Here is a 14,921-nt window from a genome sequence, read left to right as displayed (position 1 = left end):
TCAAATTAATATTTTGGCAGATTCTTTTTTTGTAGTTTTTACTATGTACTATATATTCAACTATCGCGTCTCGGTTCTTTTCAGTTTTGGAAAAAAGTTTTCAACTAACAAGCCAATTGAAAAAATTTTGCCAACTCTAAAACAAACCTTTTTTATTTCTTGCAATTTGAGAAATATTATATTTTTCTCCAAAATTTTTCTAGTTTACAATATCAAAAAAACACATGTGCTAAAAACGTGTTCTCCAAAAAATGATGACAAATGGTGTTGTTGGGTGCAAAAAGAGATAAAGAGACATAGACGTCTAAACACTCACTCGATGTGTATAAAAGTATAAAAGACCAGCGTTTTTCTCATCAATTCCCACTGACTCGATGCCATCCTACAAACTAACCTATTTTTTCTTTCGCGGGCTCGGCGAGCCAATTCGGCTTCTGTTTCATCTCGCTGGAGTTCAATTTGAAGAGGTTCGTATGAACCCGGATCAAACATGGTTGGATATTAAAGATTGTGAGTTTTTTTTTATTAGAAAGGTATTAGAAACTCTTGAAGAAAAATTTCGATTAAAACACCCCATATGTGGTATGAGGGATGGGCGACAATTGCGATTCGGCAAATTTATTTTCCGGCAAACTCGGAAGATTGCCAAATCGCCGGTTTGCCGATTGGCCGGAAATGTTTCATTCCGGCAAATTACCGATTTTCCGATTTTCCGTTTACCAAATATAAATTTGCCGGAAGTGTTTAGAGGGAGATTTTAATAGGACGGAAACATTTAAAACTGTGCCTTTTTGAAATTTGTTCCTCTTTTTCTTTAAAAGCTTCAAAGAATTACTTACTTTTCAAAATAGATATAGGTACATTTATAGGATGCGCACAATTTTGCGATTAAAATTGAAATCCTGAAATTTCCGAAAAATTCGGCAATAGCCGTATTTCCGGCAAATTCGACAAATCGGCAATTTTCCGGTTTGCCGATTTACCAGAATTTTTCAATTCCGGCAATTTGTCATTTTGCTGGAAAAAATCGTCTACCGCCCACGTTTAGGTGGTATAGTCACAGTAATTCGAATGGGTCCAACTGGCAACGTGTACTATGTATGTGTATAGTTTGTAGTATCTGTAGTTTGTAGTTTGTAGTCTGTGACGTTACACCTTCCCTAGATATACATAGGTAATGTGAATGTTGAGTCAAAGTATTCATACGTTAGTAAATGCCCAATTTTAATACTGTTGCGGTACTGTAGTAGTACTGTAGTGGTACGGTAAATTTGATTTTTTCAGCAACTCCAATGAAGCAGCTTCCAGTCTTGAACATTGATGGATTCGAACTTCCCCAGTCCGGTGCTATCCTCCGCTACCTCGCCAGAAAATTCGGCTTCGCTGGGAAAACTCCCGAAGAAGAAGCCTGGGTGGACGCAGTCCACGATCTATTCAAGGATTTCCTTGCCGAATTCAAAAAGTTTGCCGCAGAACGACGCAGTGGAAAATCTGCTGAAGAAGTTGAAAAGTTCAGATCAGAATTTTTCCTGCCAGCTAGAAATACCTACTTTAACATCCTCAATGGACTTCTGGAAAAGAGCAATTCGGGATTTCTCATCGGAAGTGACATCACTTTTGCGGATCTTGTCGTTGTTGATAATCTGCTGACTCTAAAAAACTACGGGCTCTTCGATGAATCAGAATTCACAAAACTGGCAGCTCTACGTGAAAAAGTGAATTCTTATCCAGGAATTAAGGAGTATATTGCAAAACGTCCAGTTACCGAATATTGATGTTATGCGCCATGATTTTTATTTATTTTTGTAATTTGAAATAAAAAATAAAAATGTTTAAAAGTGAACTAGTTTTCAAAGTTTGTTGCAGGGTTGTGGCGGCAATTGCCGTTTGGCAAATTTCCGGTTTGCCAATTTGCCGGAAATTTCAATTCCGGCAAAATGCCGTTTGCCGGATATGAATTTGCCGGAAGTTTCTAGAGGAATTTTTAGTAAGACGGAAACACTTAAAACGGTGCCTTTTTGAATTTTTTTCCGTTTTCTTTAGATATTTTCATAGGATTTGCTTAATTTTCAAAAAAATATGTAGGACCGCTAGTCAAAAAAATATGTAGGAAAATTCGTATGTTTTGTACCATTTTGCCGATTAAAATTAGAATTCTGGAAATTCCAAAAAAAAAGTGCAAAATCACGATTTGCCAGAAATTTCAATACCGGCAAATCGCCGATTTGCTGGTACAGTTTTTTTTTTGACAAAAAGTTCCAATATTGTGATTCTTTTTAAGCAAAGTTGCAATAATTTCAACATTTTTTGGTGGAAATTATCAGAAGTACAAAAACAAATCGCCATTAATTCGATACGTTTTCAAAATTTTTTTGCGAAAAATTTTCGATTTAAATTAATTATATGTTTTCCCCGAGAAAGCGGAGCGAGTATAGTACCGCCAGCTTAAAGGCGCATCGCCTTTAGTGTTCGATGGGTCTCGACGCGATGAAATCTTGCCTTGGCCGCAGCGGCGATTTGTCACCATTCTACGTGTTGGTAACGAAAAAGGACGTGATTTTATCGATTTGCATCGATTTTTCTTTGATTGTATTGTATTTTTATCAAATTTTTAGTAGTTGTTAGGTTATTTATCGATTTTACTCGATTCTGTTGCGTTTCAAGCGTTTTTTCTCGTTTCGTAATGATAAAAATGTGGTAATTTTTACGTTTTCCAAGAGTAATCTGAGCAGATGCAGGATTTGCAGGAGGAATTCATTTAAATTCTCAGTTTTTACTTGTAACGCTCAGGAAGCGTACTTTCGGAAGCTCAAAGGCTGATTTTCCCCTGCAATTTGGGCACTTCATTAAGTTTTCTGTCCATTTCGAAATGGTCAGTGGTTCTCTCTCATCTTGGAGAATATATGTTCGTTTCTGTCTCTTCTCTATCTCTCTGTCATACGCGCTCTTTTCGATATTGTTATTTTATCCAAGCTTTTTTACTATATAATTTTTCGTTTATCGCTCTTTAACTTTTCTCTTTCCGTTTTTCGTGCACTCGCGCACTCGCTCTCCCTATCTCTTTATCTATTTATCTCTAACAAGCTACTTTGGTAATTTTCGCGTTAAAAAATCATGATCTGATGGACCAGGTCCCAAGAAAGACTTTCTATCGAGTGAAAGGCATACGTTTTTATGTGAAAGTGACTCCATGAGTCTTGTGAATATTCCGATAACAATTATCGAGAGAATTTTGTGGATGATTTTCTTTGTGGTTACCAGGTAACCGGAGTCCACTTCGCAGAAAGAGCAATTCTTTATCGCGAAATTACGAGTTCAGGCCACTGCAGGGCTGTTATCAAGTCCAATTCGGCTACATTTATTGAATGAGAAATATTATCGTGCATTTATGTCGCTTTTAAATTGACTGGTTGAGCCAGATCAGAGTGTATAGGAGTACAAAGTCGACTCCGTGAGTCTCGAGTATATTCTGATTTCAGTTATGGAGATAATCCGTCAGCTGGTTTGTGTGTGTACGATTAGATTACCGGTAGATTTCGCAATTTACTTTTCCGTTATCTATCGTTTTTCAAGGTATCTCGTGTTCTCTTTTTTCCGGTGTATCTACTTCTCTTGATTACGTAGGATTTCTACAAGTCTATGAAGGACTAGCGCAAGATTACTAAGGAGAAACGCGAGTCTACGTAAGAATGGCGCAGGTCTCCGCAAGAGTGGCTCAGGGCTGCGTAAGAGTGGCGCAGGCCTATGTAAGAGTGGCGCAGGCCTATGTAAGAGTGGCGCAGACCTACGTAGGAGTGATGAAAAGCCAGACTGGAAGTTCGATTTTGAATTGGCTCTTTGAAAAGCATCGAACGTATACGGATAGTCAGACGATATGGAATAGCTACATTTCGGGCCCCAGGGGCTCCAAGCCGAACAGTTGTCATTTAAATCATGTTTTATTTTTTAAGAGGTGATAGTTTTTTCAGTGTTGCTGCGTGTTTCGAGATCACGTATTTATTTACTCCCTCTAGATGTTATCCTTTGCTTTCCCGCGAATTTCATGATTGCCGTTTTTCAACTAACCCCGTTCCCGCTATAATCACGACGCAGACTACGTAGGAGTAGAGCAAGTTTACGTAGCAGGCATCCAAGTTTATGTAGGAAGTTGGCAGGGGCGGAGCTGAAAAAGTGAGATTCCGGTGCTTGACTCTTTCTATCAGTTTTTATCCTATACTGTTAAGCGGTCGATCTAGGCAGTTATCATATCGAGTCGCGCGTATATTCTCTCTTTTGTCGTCTGCTAAATCATGATTAACGAGAGGCCGTGTTCTGGTATACGTAAACTAGCTGTATACTTCTTTGGTTTCTTTGCCTACTCGTTTTTCATGGATTTAGTTTCAAACTATTTTCCGTTGCCTACTATTATTGACGACGAGGCTTCGTTAGTTTTGAGAAAGATAATGTAGAAGTACCGTAAGTGGACGTAGGAATTACACACGTCCGCGCAACAGCCCCACAAGACTGGACAAGAAATTCGCAGACCGTGAAGTAATTTGTATTTCATTTCTCATTTTACCTTGCTATAATTGGTTCAGAGTTAAGTTGCGATTATCCGAGAGGTTGGATCCTGATATGGATATGACGTGGCAGTTACAGGCAGAGGGACCCGTCCTCTGAGTTTAAAGTCACACAGATGAGTGTAATCGGATAATTTTATGCAGTGTTTTTATCTCAATTAATTGGGTATTGAAGGGTTGGTATCTTCTCAAAATTTTATGTACGTAACTCTTTCCGTCATACTTTCGGTCGAGACACACTAAGACTTGACCTCTATAGCCCCAGGCTCTGCTTGTTCTACCCTATACCACACTATAACCCAAAAAATAAACCCATAATACCATAAATTTCGTGTTGACAAGAGCGCAGCTTGAGCTGGGAAAACTATTTCTCGGAGAGCGAAGCGAACCGAGAATTATATGTTTTCCCCGAGAAAGCGGAGCGAGTATCGTACCGCCAGCTTAAAGGCGCATCGCCTTTAGTGTTCGATGGGTCTCGACGCGATGAAATCTTGCCTTGGCCGCAGCGGCGATTTGTCACCATTCTACGTGTTGGTTCCCACCCGCCCGCCCCACACATCTGTTATTCCAAAGTGCCATGCACCTACACTATATTCCAATCCTACGTGAGGACATTATGAACTATCCATAAAATGTGATTACACCGTAAGTTGATTGGCATCAGGTGAGCCTTCCTTTTTCCTTCAGATTCCGCCAGAGTGGGCAGTCGGTGTCAATCTGCAACAAAAGCAGTTTGACCCTTGTGCTTGTTTCGGCGGTAGCAGGGAAGCTTCATTTTTGCAGTTCTGTAGAGTAAAATATTTTCGGATTTGGGCTCGTGGAGCCAGTTTCGAAGTTTGAATAATGATCTATTTTGCAGAGACTTATGTTTTCACCTATAGAGACCACAGAAAATTCGACGTTCTTCGAGAGTTCGAGTCTCGCACGACTTCTTTTCCGGCGCCGGATGCCGCAAGGAAACACGAATTATCAAATGCAGGTTCAAATTTTGGACAAATATTGAAAAAATCAGGTGTTTTTCGAAAAATTTATGAACCTAGATACGATATATAGCTTTTGACTTATTTCCCATAAAAAATTTCGGACTAAAACCGGGAAAGGACGCCGATCCCAGAACTTCAAACATCGGAATTGAAGACAAACCATCGAATTTACTAAATATTCAGTTTCAGATAATAATAATTGGACTAGTGCCCATTCTACAGATTTCATATTTTCATCGCTCAGCCGTCGGGCATCGTGACACATTTGGGAAGGCGACTCCGAAATTCGGGTTCAGGATCGTCAGCCTTCGTCTATGCAGCGCTGTATTCGGTCGGAGAAAGGAGAGAAGAAAGAAGATGGGAAAAATAGGGAGGAACGTCGATCTCCATTCTGGACCGTTTTCCTCGTGCCACATTGCTCTTCAGGGATGCAGTATTGCAAGGCGTTTAGCTACGACTCAGGATTAACAGAGAAGTTTTTTGTATAATTGATTTAAGGAATACGCCTATATATGGCTCAGCTCAGTAACTCATAATTCTGCACAAGGTTTTTCAGTTTTCCCACGGCAGACAGCAGTCTTCGACGTCACTCTCCGCTCAGCCACCAGATCGACGACGATCAGAACCGAGGAGAAACGACTGCGAGGGAAACGATTGGGCCACCCACCAGGATACTAATTACCCTTAATTAAAATTTCGAGGCCCTTATCTTATCGAATTCAAATTTGGGCGCCACGCGCCCAAATCCCCATTATTATCAATTATCACGTACCTATACCACACTATAACCCAAAAAATAAACCCATAATACCATAAATTTCGTGTTGACAAGAGCGCAGCTTGAGCTGGGAAAACTATTTCTCGGAGAGCGAAGCGAACCGAGAATTTTTATTTTTATGTTTTTTTTTTCAATGTTGCCATTATTTTTAGCAAAAAAAAAAAGAAGAATTTTTGCAGTGAACTTTATTTATAAAAAATAGATTTTTCGGAAATGCTTCCAGAAAATTTTCGTTTCCAACAGACTTTTATAAAAATAACAATAGTTTCGTTCAAAATAGGGACCATACCGTAAATCTTCTTTTTTTGTTGGGTTTTTAGAGGAAATATATATTTTTTGATCTCTGGATCAAAGTTTTTTGTGACCAGCCGTGGTTTGTTCCCATTTCTTAGTTTGTCAGCATGGCTACCACGTTTTCAACATATAGATCCCGTAAAATGATGACAATTTTGATGTTTTGTTGGCTAATTTGACATGAAGTATCTGTAAGAGACGCAGACATCTCCGCGCAAAGTGCATATAAAGTGATTTCGACCACTGTTGGACACAAATTGATTCAACTAACATTATTTTCAAGATGCCTTCCTACAAGTTGACCTACTTTGCCGTTCGTGGACTCGCTGAGCCCGCCAGACTTTTATTTCATCTTGCCGGAGTTCCGTTTGAGGATGAACGACTGACTTTTGGAGATGGAAGCTGGGAGAAGCTGAAGGACAGTGAGTTTTGGCTTAGTGGAACGGTAGTGCGGCAAACATCAAAATTTGCCGAGCTCTGCCAATTCGGCAAATTTGGCAAATTTGCCGTGCTGAGCAAAATTCGAAAAATTAGAAATTTTCTGATATTTCTAGTAGCACCAAAAGTACTGAATTCTTTGCACAATTTTGATTTTTGAATAGCGTCCGTGTGGTCGGCCTACCCGGCATTTGGCCTTAGCTTCTTGCCCAATTTTGGCCCAAAAAATATTAACTTGGATCAGAAGTTGTCTAAATTTGGGCAAAACTTGGATTCAGGTGGGCCAAAAATTTGGGCCAAAATGGGTCGCCCGAAACCGTTTAGGCAACTTCTGATTCTGAAGTTAATTTTTTGGGCCAAATTCCAAGTACATAAAATTTGAATTACCTCAATTTTATGATACTTTACTATAATTTTTTAAACAACAAAATCAATAATTTCGGTCAAATTTTTCAAATCCTTCTGTGTTGGGAGCGGCGAATTTCAAAAAGTAGTATTTTCAGAAACCCCAATGGGTCAAATGCCTGTCCTAAACGTCGACGGATTTGAAATCCCCCAATCTGCTGCCATCACTCGCTACCTTGCTAGAAAATTCGGGTTCGCTGGAAAAACTCCTGAAGAAGAAGCTTGGGTGGACGCCGTCGTCGATCAATTCAAGGATTTTTTTGGAGAATTCAGAAAACTAATTATTGCTCAGCGAGCCGGAAAATCAGTGGAAGAAATTGAAAAGCTCACCAAGGAAGTTATCAATCCAGCTGTAAGCTCGTTCTTCAAAATTCTCAATGGCCTTCTGGAAAAGAGCAAGTCAGGATATCTCATCGGGGATTCGATCACCTTTGCGGATCTTTTCATCGCTGAAGATATGCAATCCCTTAAAAACTTTGGATTCCTGAATGCTACGGAGCAACCAAAAATTGCAGCTCATCTCGAAAAAGTGTACTCCCATCCGAAGCTGAAGAGTTATATCGCAAGTCGTCCAGTTACCGAGATCTAATTTTTTTCTATTTTCTTTTTCTACTTTTCATGAAATACGCATTTTTGAAAACGAATAATAAAGTATGATATGCTGTCAAAAAATTTCCTGCATTCTTGCAAAACCGGACGTCGAACACCAATTTGCCACTTTGATCTACGTAGATCTACAAAAAATGCGGGAGAAGATCTTCTCGAGACGCAGAATTCTCAACTGATTTCAAATCGTTAAGAACGTGCTGACGTCACATATTTTTGGGCAAAAAATTCCCGCATTTTTTGTAGATCAAACCCTATTGGGACATCCTGGCATCACGTGATTTGCCTAAAACCAAAAATAATGCGCATTCAGAGAACATGCCTATTGTGCCTACCTATTTATTAACTTTGACAGTAGATAGGCAGGCGGCTGCTTAGAGCCTATAAGCTAGCCTACCTAGGCAACCCACATAGCCTACCTTTCAACTTTTCAAAAGATCATTGGATCACTAACACAATGTGACTAGTTGTGGTTTGTTACAAATTGCCTCATTGTCACCCTAAACTCCCTATTATTTCCCGTAAATGATGACGATTTTGATCTTTTGTAGGGTTATCTTGAAGTGAAAGATCACTAAGTACCCAGACTGCACTCTAGTCTTTTTCCCCTTTAAATAGTCTCGAGAATGAGTTTGAGAAACTAAAAATGCCGTCCTACAAGCTGTCTTATTTCCCAGTTCGTGGTCTAGCCGAGTCAGCCAGACTTTTATTCCATCTTGCCGGAGTTCCGTTTGAGGATGAACGGGTGAACTTTTTGGATGACACCTGGGAGAAGATGAAAGGCAGTGAGTTTGGGCAAAGTGGTAGGGTAGTGCAGGGGTGAGCGGCAATATTTGCCAAATTTGCTGGTAACCTAGCGCGGTAAATTTATCAAATTTTCCGTTTCCCAAGCTCGGCAAATTTGTTGAATATGCCCGACTCGCCGAGCTCGTCAAGTCTACCATATTTGCCGTTTTTCATGCTCGGCAAACTTGCCGAATTTGACATTTACCGAGTTCGGCAAATTTGCCGAATTTACTGTTTAGAAAGTTCGTAAAATTTTCCGAATTTGCCGAGCTTGGCAAGTTTTGAAATTTGCCGCACACCACAAAAATCGGCAGTTTGCCGGTTTTTTAAAAACAGTTTCGCCGATTGAAATCGAAATTATGAAATTTCCGAAAACAAATGTGCAAAACCACAATTTGCCGAAAAAATGTAGAATCGACAATGTGCCGGTTTGCCGATTTGCCCGAAATTTTCAAATTCGCCGGAAATTTTCGATTCCGAAAATTTGCCGATTTGTCGGAAATTTGAAATTCCGGCATTTTGTCTATTTGCCGGAAATTTTAAATTCCGACAATTTGCCGGTTTGCCGACTTGCCGGAATATGTCGCCCACCCCTGCTATATATCGAATTCCAGAAACCCCAATGGGACAATTGCCTGTCCTCACCGTCGATGACTTCGAAATCCCACAATCTGCTGCCATAAATCGCTACCTTGCTAGAAAATTCGGGTTCGCTGGAAAAACTCCAGAGGAAGAAGCTTGGGTAGACGCCGTCGTCGATCAATTCAAAGATTTCTTTGCGGAATTCAGAAAACTAGTCATTGCAAAACGAGTCGGAAAATCTGCTGAAGAACTGGAAAAGTTAACGGCTGAAGTTATAAAACCTGCTATGGATGTGTACTTCAAAGTTCTCAATGGCCTACTGGAAAAGAGCAAGTCAGGATATCTGATCGGAGATTCAATCACCTTCGCGGATCTTTATATCGCTGACAACATTCAAACACTGAAAAAATATGGGCTCCTAGAAGCTTCTGGAGAGCAACCAAAACTAGCAGCTCATCTCGAAAAAGTGTATTCCCACCCCAATCTGAAGAGCTATATCGCAAGTCGTCCAGTAACGGAGATCTAATTTTTAATCTTACTAACATGTTTTCCATATTCAAAAACAAAATAAAGAAGTTTCCTTTGACAACCAGAAACTTCATTAATGTTGACTGCCGCCGAAATGTCCTTGTCAATACTCTCTCACGTGGGGGGGGGGGGGGGGGGTAAACAAGAAAATGTGATGTTTGGTGAACAGAAAGGGTAGGGGAGAATAACAAAATAAAAACGAAGGAGGTTTTCTAAAGAATGATTGTTCTGGATTTTTTTTTGTTGGTTTTTTACAATTCATTTTTATTTTTATACTTATGCCAAGTTGAATTAAAGATGGAGCAGAGTTTCTGAAGTTTGCATATATTAATTACCTATTTTCAACAAATTTAGACGGCATTTTATTTTTGCCCAATTTTTTTCAGCCATCTAAGGACTGTCCTTTTTTTGGGCAAAAAAAATTTCTCTGAAACCGTTCGAAACTACTGGAAATTGAAAAAGGGCAATTTTTTAGTGTTTGCAGATCAATTTTGAGTCCTCTATCTATAAAATTGACCATTTTAGAGGAGTTTCAAAATTGTGATTTTTTGCCATAAATTGCCCATTTTTGCCACGTTATAGTTTTTGATGGGTTAAACATAGATTTTCTGAATTCAGCATACACGAATTACCCGTTTTCAACAAATTTAGCCAAAAATTTTTTTGCCCAATTTTTTTAAAGCCATCTAATGACTGTCCTTTTTTTTGGGCAAAAAAAAAGATTTTTCTTAAAACGTTTGGAACCACTGGAAATTGAAAAAGGGCAATTTTTTAGTGTTTGTAGATCAATTTTGAGTTCTCTAACTAAATTCAAAATGAACCATTTTAGAGGAGTTTTAAAATTTGTGATTTTTTACAATAAATTGCCCAAACAATATGTTTTTAAAAAAATTTTTAATGATTTTTTTTTTCAATTTTTCAAAAATCAAAGAAATGCCCAAATTATATTTGAATTCTCGCGCAAATGAGTGACGTCATTTTTGGCTAAATTTATGCGTTTTTTTTTAAAATTTTCTTCTATATTTGATTTAAAACACAAATTCGGCAATTGTTTTTCAAATTGAAAACTTTTTTCCGTAACATGGAAGAAATTGGTCTAAAAAACGGAAATTTAATATTTCTTTATATTTTTTTTGTTTTAGAAAATTGAATGTTTGAAAAATTGACAAACGGCGATTTAAATCAAATGTAGAAGACATATCAAGAAACCCCTCCAAAATTAGCCAGAAAAAGCGAAAATGCATAGAATGACGTCACTCATTCGCGCGGGAATTCAAATTTAATTCGGACGTTTTTTTTTTCAAATGGAAAAAAATTATTAAAAATTTAGAAAATTTTTAAAATTTTTTGACAGTTATATTTGGTTATTACGACCTATTTTCTGTGACTTAAACCCAAAAAAAATTTGAAAAAGCTCTTCTTCTCTTTTCAAAGTGGGGTTTTTTTCGAAACGTGTCCTGCAAAAAAATGTAAATTTCCAAAAAATCGTTTTTATTTCTCTTATTTTTCTTTTATTTTGAAATTTTAAATTTTGTGCTCTTTTTTATCACAATGCTCAAAGACCACCGATTTCCAATTCCCATATTATATTTTTGCTTAGAGACGTAAGCCTCAAATAAATAGACTTAGACTGTTAGAGACCTCGCTTTTTCCACTCAATTTTGTCGATTTTCGAATCCACCTTTTTCAATCTTCCAGAAATAAAATGCCACAATACAAGCTAACATATTTTGATCTACGTGGATGGGCTGAGCCGGCTCGACAGCTTTTCCATCTCTCGCATACTCCATACGATGATATTCGGATTCCAATGGCCGATACTGAAGGGAAATGGGAGAAAATGAGAGACAGTAAGTTCTTAAAGTGAAATGTGTTGCTTGTAGTTTGTAGTTTGTAGTTTGTAGTTACTGATGCCACACTTAATTTGAAAAAGTTTGAACTAAAAAACATTAAATTTCTTGGCTTTCGGGGAAAAATCTTTTTGTAGTTTGTAGTTTGTAGTTCGTAGTTTGTAGTCTGTAGTTTGTAGTTTTTAATTTGTAGTTTGTAGTTTGTAGGTGCTAGTTTGTAGTTTGTAAAAGGTTTTTTGGTACGAAAGTATTTTGAAAAATTAATTTTTGTCAAAAAAATAGTTTGTTACTTGTAGTCCGTAATTCGTATTATGTAGAATATAGGTTGTAGTTTGTAGTCTGCAGATTGTAGTTTGTAGTTTGTATATTGTAGTTTGTAGTTTGTAGCTTGTAGAAAGGATTAGATATTTCTGTTTTTTTTTCGTATAAATAGAAAGTCACTACATCCAGCTTTAGGGTTTCATAAGATCTTCAGGCGTACGCGCCTACTTTTTGCCTGCCTGCCTACGTGCTCTCCATTGTGACTTCTTGTTTAGCGCAGATTTCAAATATTTGTGTTAAGTATAAAATGTTCGATTACAAACTGAGAGTATGAACACACGATGGCAGACGTAGGCATGTAGGCAAGCGTGCCTACAAAGAAGACCTGCCATAATTAATTCAACTTCCAGAAACCCCATTTGGTCAGCTCCCAGTACTCAACGTTGATGGCTTCGACATCCCCCAATCTGCTGCAATTTGTCGATACCTTGCCAAGAAATTTGGTTATGCCGGAAAAACTCCAGAAGAAGAAGCGTGGGCGGACGCCGTTGTCGACCAATTCAAAGACTTCTCCGTTGCTTTTAAAACACTCCTTTTTGCCACAAGGGCCGGGAAACCAGAAGAAGAAATCCTCAAAATCCGCTACGAGATTTTCAATCCAGCTCGAGATGTCTACTTTATTCTTCTCAATCGAATTCTCAAAAAGAGCAAGTCAGGTTATTTAGTTGGTGATGGGCTCACATGGGCTGATCTAGTTATAGCTGATAATTTGCACAGTCTGGAGAAGCTTCGAGCCATCGATGATGATGATGAAGGACATCAGAATTTGAAAAAGTATAAGGAGAAAATCTATGGAACCCCAGATTTGGAGGATCATATTGCGACGAGAATGGATACAGAAGTCTAAATTTTGAATCGCGTTGAATTTTTAAAAACTGTGATAAAAGATAATAAACATATTGTAGTATTTTATGCGGATATTTTTTTACCGAAATACTTTTTTTTGAAATAATAGTGCGAGAAGTGCAACAGGGCTCCATATGATTTTTCAGTACTTTTGAATTTTTGAAAAAAACAGCTTTTGATGTATTTTCTGAACTTTTTAAAATAATCTTCCGTACAAGTTAGCAAATTTTATTTAATATTTTTTGGTATATTTTATCATGCTAAACAGTTTTATAAAAGAAAAATGAAGCACTTCATATGATTTTTCAGTACTTTTGAATTTTTGAAAAAAAAACAGCTTTTGATGCATTTTCTGAATTTTTCAAAAATTTTTCCAATTTTCTGACTTTTTGTTTTGTGACCAGTGTTTCTTCGCAAAAACACAAACCACTCTTCTATTTCTCTATTTCTCTCACTCTCCCTCCCCTCAATTTCGGAGATTTTCGAAACGACTTTGTGTATATAAAGTACTACTCAATCATCTCCCATCAACAAACAATGCCACAATACAAGCTCTACTATTTCAACCTTCGTGGATGGGCTGAGCCGGCTCGGCAGCTCTTCAAGCTGGCTCACGTCGAGTTTGAGGATGTTCGTATTGAGAATGGAACTCCAGAGTGGGGAGCGTTGAAGCCAAGTGAGTTTTTGAAACATTTTTAGTGGTATTTGTATAACTGTCACGGATTTTGAGAATTTTTTAAAAATCAGATACGGTGGTCCACTCTAAGCCTAAGCCTATGCCTCGGCCTATGACTATACCTAAGCCTAAGCGAAAGCCTAAACCTAAGCCTAAGTCTGAATCCCAACCCAGGAATCTTCCAGAAACCCCATTTGGTCAGCTCCCATTCCTCTCAGTCGATGGCTTCGAAATCCCCCAATCCGCTGCAATTCTCCGCTACCTTGCCAAAAAATTCGGCTACGCTGGAAAAACATCAGAGGAAGAAGCGTGGGTGGATGCAATCGTAGATCAATTCAAAGACTTCGTCACCCCACTACGCCAACTCATCATGGCTCAAAGATCCGGAAATGCGGAGGAAATCGAGCGAATCCAAAAGGAGGTCTTCGCGCCGGCCCGGGATACATTCTTCAAAATTCTTAATGGAATTCTTGAGAAGAGCAAGTCAGGATTCCTAGTCGGAGATGGTGTAACTTGGGCTGATCTGGTGATAGCTGATATTTTGACAACTATGGAGATGCTGGGAGTGTTTGATAAGCACGGAGAGGAGCAGAAGCTTGCAGCGCTCCGTGAGAAGGTTAATGAGATACCGGAGATCAAGGAGCACAACTCGTCGAGACCAGATTCTGTTGTTTGATATATTATGTGTATGTTAATAAAGATTATTATATCATAATGAGTGATTCTAAGGTAGGTAGGCACGCTTTCAGGCTGCCTACCACCTAAAAAAGATGGTTTTGACAGTAGGCAGTAGATCAAACGTATGTCTGTTAGAAGGCAAGTTATCTAGGCACGAGGCAGGTGTAGTTTGCCTTGAAGGCAAGCGGGCAGTCTGTGGCCTACGTAAAGGGTCTAACATAGACAGTAGGCATGGGTGTAGGCACAAAGAAGGCGTAAGTCACACCTGGGGAGTTTGCGATCAAAAGAAACATCCTGCCGTCAAATAAACCTATGCCTGGCTGCATGCCTTCCATACAAGCCTGACTAAATGCCTGCAAGGTAACCTATGTTTATCTGCATACCTACAAGACTGCCTATGCCTGCCTGCAAGCCTATGAAACTTTTGAACTTTTCGACAGAGATCATTCTAGAAATCCCATATTTTCGAACAAAAAAGTCATGTTTGTCATCATTTTTCCTACAAAAGACCATGAATCGTCGCCGCCATATCCAATTACAAATAAATCGAATTATCTTCTGAGATCAATATCAAGATGGCAGTGACCTCCC

The 14,921-nt window shown here is 38.6% G+C and overlaps 5 protein-coding genes and 1 non-coding gene across 6 annotated transcripts; all 6 read left to right on the top strand.

Annotated features, from left to right (window-relative positions):
• Nucleotides 1-367: 367 nt before the first annotated feature.
• On the top strand, nucleotides 368-1,841 carry gst-16 (glutathione transferase). The gene is made up of 2 exons (NM_064462.4): nucleotides 368-510; nucleotides 1,285-1,841. Exons 1-2 carry the CDS (start codon nucleotides 375-377, stop codon nucleotides 1,773-1,775), a joined length of 627 nt encoding a protein of 208 aa, NP_496863.1. The 5' UTR covers nucleotides 368-374; the 3' UTR covers nucleotides 1,776-1,841.
• Nucleotides 1,842-5,253: 3,412 nt separating this feature from the next.
• Nucleotides 5,254-5,315, top strand: mir-2217.3. The gene has a single exon (NR_131424.1). It is a non-coding gene; the product is annotated as a pre-microRNA mir-2217.3 (primary transcript).
• A 1,431-nt stretch (nucleotides 5,316-6,746) lies between these two features.
• On the top strand, nucleotides 6,747-8,126 carry gst-12 (glutathione transferase). Its single transcript, NM_064461.3, has 2 exons — nucleotides 6,747-7,036; nucleotides 7,556-8,126. Exons 1-2 carry the CDS (start codon nucleotides 6,898-6,900, stop codon nucleotides 8,044-8,046), a joined length of 630 nt encoding a protein of 209 aa, NP_496862.1. The 5' UTR covers nucleotides 6,747-6,897; the 3' UTR covers nucleotides 8,047-8,126.
• A 581-nt stretch (nucleotides 8,127-8,707) lies between these two features.
• Nucleotides 8,708-10,027, top strand: gst-14 (glutathione transferase). Its single transcript, NM_064460.2, has 2 exons — nucleotides 8,708-8,848; nucleotides 9,464-10,027. The coding sequence occupies exons 1-2, from the start codon at nucleotides 8,710-8,712 to the stop codon at nucleotides 9,955-9,957; spliced, it is 633 nt and encodes a 210-aa protein (NP_496861.1). The 5' UTR covers nucleotides 8,708-8,709; the 3' UTR covers nucleotides 9,958-10,027.
• A 1,584-nt stretch (nucleotides 10,028-11,611) lies between these two features.
• gst-15 (glutathione transferase) lies at nucleotides 11,612-13,038 on the top strand. Its single transcript, NM_064459.2, has 2 exons — nucleotides 11,612-11,809; nucleotides 12,481-13,038. The coding sequence occupies exons 1-2, from the start codon at nucleotides 11,665-11,667 to the stop codon at nucleotides 12,975-12,977; spliced, it is 642 nt and encodes a 213-aa protein (NP_496860.1). The 5' UTR covers nucleotides 11,612-11,664; the 3' UTR covers nucleotides 12,978-13,038.
• Nucleotides 13,039-13,441: 403 nt separating this feature from the next.
• On the top strand, nucleotides 13,442-14,365 carry gst-24 (glutathione transferase). The gene is made up of 2 exons (NM_064458.6): nucleotides 13,442-13,652; nucleotides 13,838-14,365. The coding sequence occupies exons 1-2, from the start codon at nucleotides 13,514-13,516 to the stop codon at nucleotides 14,326-14,328; spliced, it is 630 nt and encodes a 209-aa protein (NP_496859.1). The 5' UTR covers nucleotides 13,442-13,513; the 3' UTR covers nucleotides 14,329-14,365.
• Nucleotides 14,366-14,921: the final 556 nt, after the last annotated feature.

This window comes from Caenorhabditis elegans, chromosome II, assembly GCF_000002985.6.
Source record: "Caenorhabditis elegans chromosome II".
In the NCBI taxonomy this organism is placed as follows: Eukaryota; Metazoa; Nematoda; class Chromadorea; order Rhabditida; family Rhabditidae; genus Caenorhabditis; species Caenorhabditis elegans.
Note: the sequence above shows the minus strand (reverse complement) of the source record. Positions and strands in the feature narration are given on the sequence as shown.

Coding starts and splice junctions, on each gene's coding strand:
- gst-16 (NM_064462.4), top strand. CDS start 375: ATGCCATCCTACAAACTAACCTATTTTTTCTTTCGCGGGCTCGGCGAG. Junction 511..1,284: donor ATGGTTGGATATTAAAGATT/GTGAGTTTTTTT, acceptor TGATTTTTTCAG/CAACTCCAATGAAGCAGCTT.
- gst-12 (NM_064461.3), top strand. CDS start 6,898: ATGCCTTCCTACAAGTTGACCTACTTTGCCGTTCGTGGACTCGCTGAG. Junction 7,037..7,555: donor CTGGGAGAAGCTGAAGGACA/GTGAGTTTTGGC, acceptor TAGTATTTTCAG/AAACCCCAATGGGTCAAATG.
- gst-14 (NM_064460.2), top strand. CDS start 8,710: ATGCCGTCCTACAAGCTGTCTTATTTCCCAGTTCGTGGTCTAGCCGAG. Junction 8,849..9,463: donor CTGGGAGAAGATGAAAGGCA/GTGAGTTTGGGC, acceptor ATCGAATTCCAG/AAACCCCAATGGGACAATTG.
- gst-15 (NM_064459.2), top strand. CDS start 11,665: ATGCCACAATACAAGCTAACATATTTTGATCTACGTGGATGGGCTGAG. Junction 11,810..12,480: donor ATGGGAGAAAATGAGAGACA/GTAAGTTCTTAA, acceptor TTCAACTTCCAG/AAACCCCATTTGGTCAGCTC.
- gst-24 (NM_064458.6), top strand. CDS start 13,514: ATGCCACAATACAAGCTCTACTATTTCAACCTTCGTGGATGGGCTGAG. Junction 13,653..13,837: donor GTGGGGAGCGTTGAAGCCAA/GTGAGTTTTTGA, acceptor GGAATCTTCCAG/AAACCCCATTTGGTCAGCTC.